The following is a 1,373-nucleotide window of genomic DNA, read 5'->3' as shown; positions in this document are numbered from 1 at the left end:
AACAACACCACCCCCCGGCACAACACCACCAACCCCTGGCACAACAACACCACACCCTGGCACAACAACACCACACCCTGGCACAACAACACCACACCCCGGCACAACACCACCACCCCCTGGCACAACAATACCACATGAAACAACTGTAATTACATCGTCAACAGAAGAAGTATCAACAACACCGCATTCTACCCAAGAGACAACAACGACCCAGGTTTCTACAACAGTTTCTACATGTAAGTTTATTGCAGAAAAATGTTATCACAAATATATTTCTTTTTTGTAAATACTTTCCTTGATAAACAGACAGGTATTCAGGGGCGGATTTACCCTTAAACCCTTTTGGACATCTGGATCCGCCCCTGGTATTGAATTCCTTATAACAAAGCATTACTTTAAAAGTGCATTGAATTTATCTATCCTAGCACATAAAAGCTTTATAAAAAAAAAATACCAACTATTTAGTAACACTACACTCAGATTATATTTAAGTAAACCTCTTTGTTATCTTCTTGCAAAATGATAATGAGTGTACTAATATGTAATACATGTTAAATACACTTGTGCTAAGAGAGACAATTCACTTTATTTTTCAAAGGTAATTTCTGCTACAGAAACCTTGACACTAATTGTTTGATCTAAATTTAGTATCTCACTAGAGGTGACTTGGCCAGCCATACTTCATTTACAGTTTTATTTAATTTTCTTCTCTGTAAAATCTGATATGAAAGTATGGCTGCCTAGTATTTCAAATTTTGACATTATATGCAATCTTAATCTTGCATCTATAAATGTACAAAAAAGGAAGCACTGGAGGCACTACAATTGAGTTGTCCAGGCTGCATGATATTTCAGAATATGCAACACAAAGTATTAATAGATGGAATTAATGGATTCCTACAGTATATTTTGATTTAAAATGACATTAATATGAGATGAGGAAACAAAAATTTATTCAATATTCCTAAATCCAATTCATTCCATGTATTTTTTTTGTTTACTTTAGCTGGAAAGTTTGTGAATGTTATGGGATGAGAGTTAAAGCTCAGTACATTTTGCAAACAGTCATCATATTTTCCAACTCATTTCATTGATTTTTTTCTTGTTTTTTTACTTGGAAAGTCCCTGAATGTTATGAAATGCCAAATGCTTACGATTATCGAGGCTCGGTACATACCACAACCAGCGGTTTTACATGTCAAGACTGGGCATCACAGACACCGCATTCGCATTCATACACTCCAGAAAGTTATCCAGATGACGGTTTGCTTAACAACAACAACTGCCGTAACCCCGATCAGGATGACACCGCATGGTGTTATACGACAGATCCAAACAGAAGGTGGGAATTTTGCGATGTTGGCAGTCCA

General features: G+C 36.5%; 1 protein-coding gene across 1 annotated transcript; it reads left to right on the top strand.

The window, feature by feature from the left end:
• Positions 1-13: 13 nt before the first annotated feature.
• Positions 14-1,368, top strand: LOC117118229 (plasminogen-like; the record flags this gene model as incomplete). The annotated part of the gene is made up of 2 exons (XM_033262748.1): positions 14-239; positions 1,126-1,368. Coding segments are annotated over 2 exons (469 nt in total), but the record flags the coding sequence as incomplete, so codon positions are not given.
• Between the last annotated feature and the right edge of the window lie 5 nt (positions 1,369-1,373).

Source organism: Anneissia japonica, unplaced genomic scaffold, assembly GCF_011630105.1.
Source record: "Anneissia japonica isolate Jap-2015-1 unplaced genomic scaffold, ASM1163010v1 scaffold30168_len1373_cov235, whole genome shotgun sequence".
Classification (NCBI taxonomy): Eukaryota; Metazoa; Echinodermata; class Crinoidea; order Comatulida; family Comatulidae; genus Anneissia; species Anneissia japonica.
This window is presented reverse-complemented; position numbering and strand designations above follow the sequence as displayed.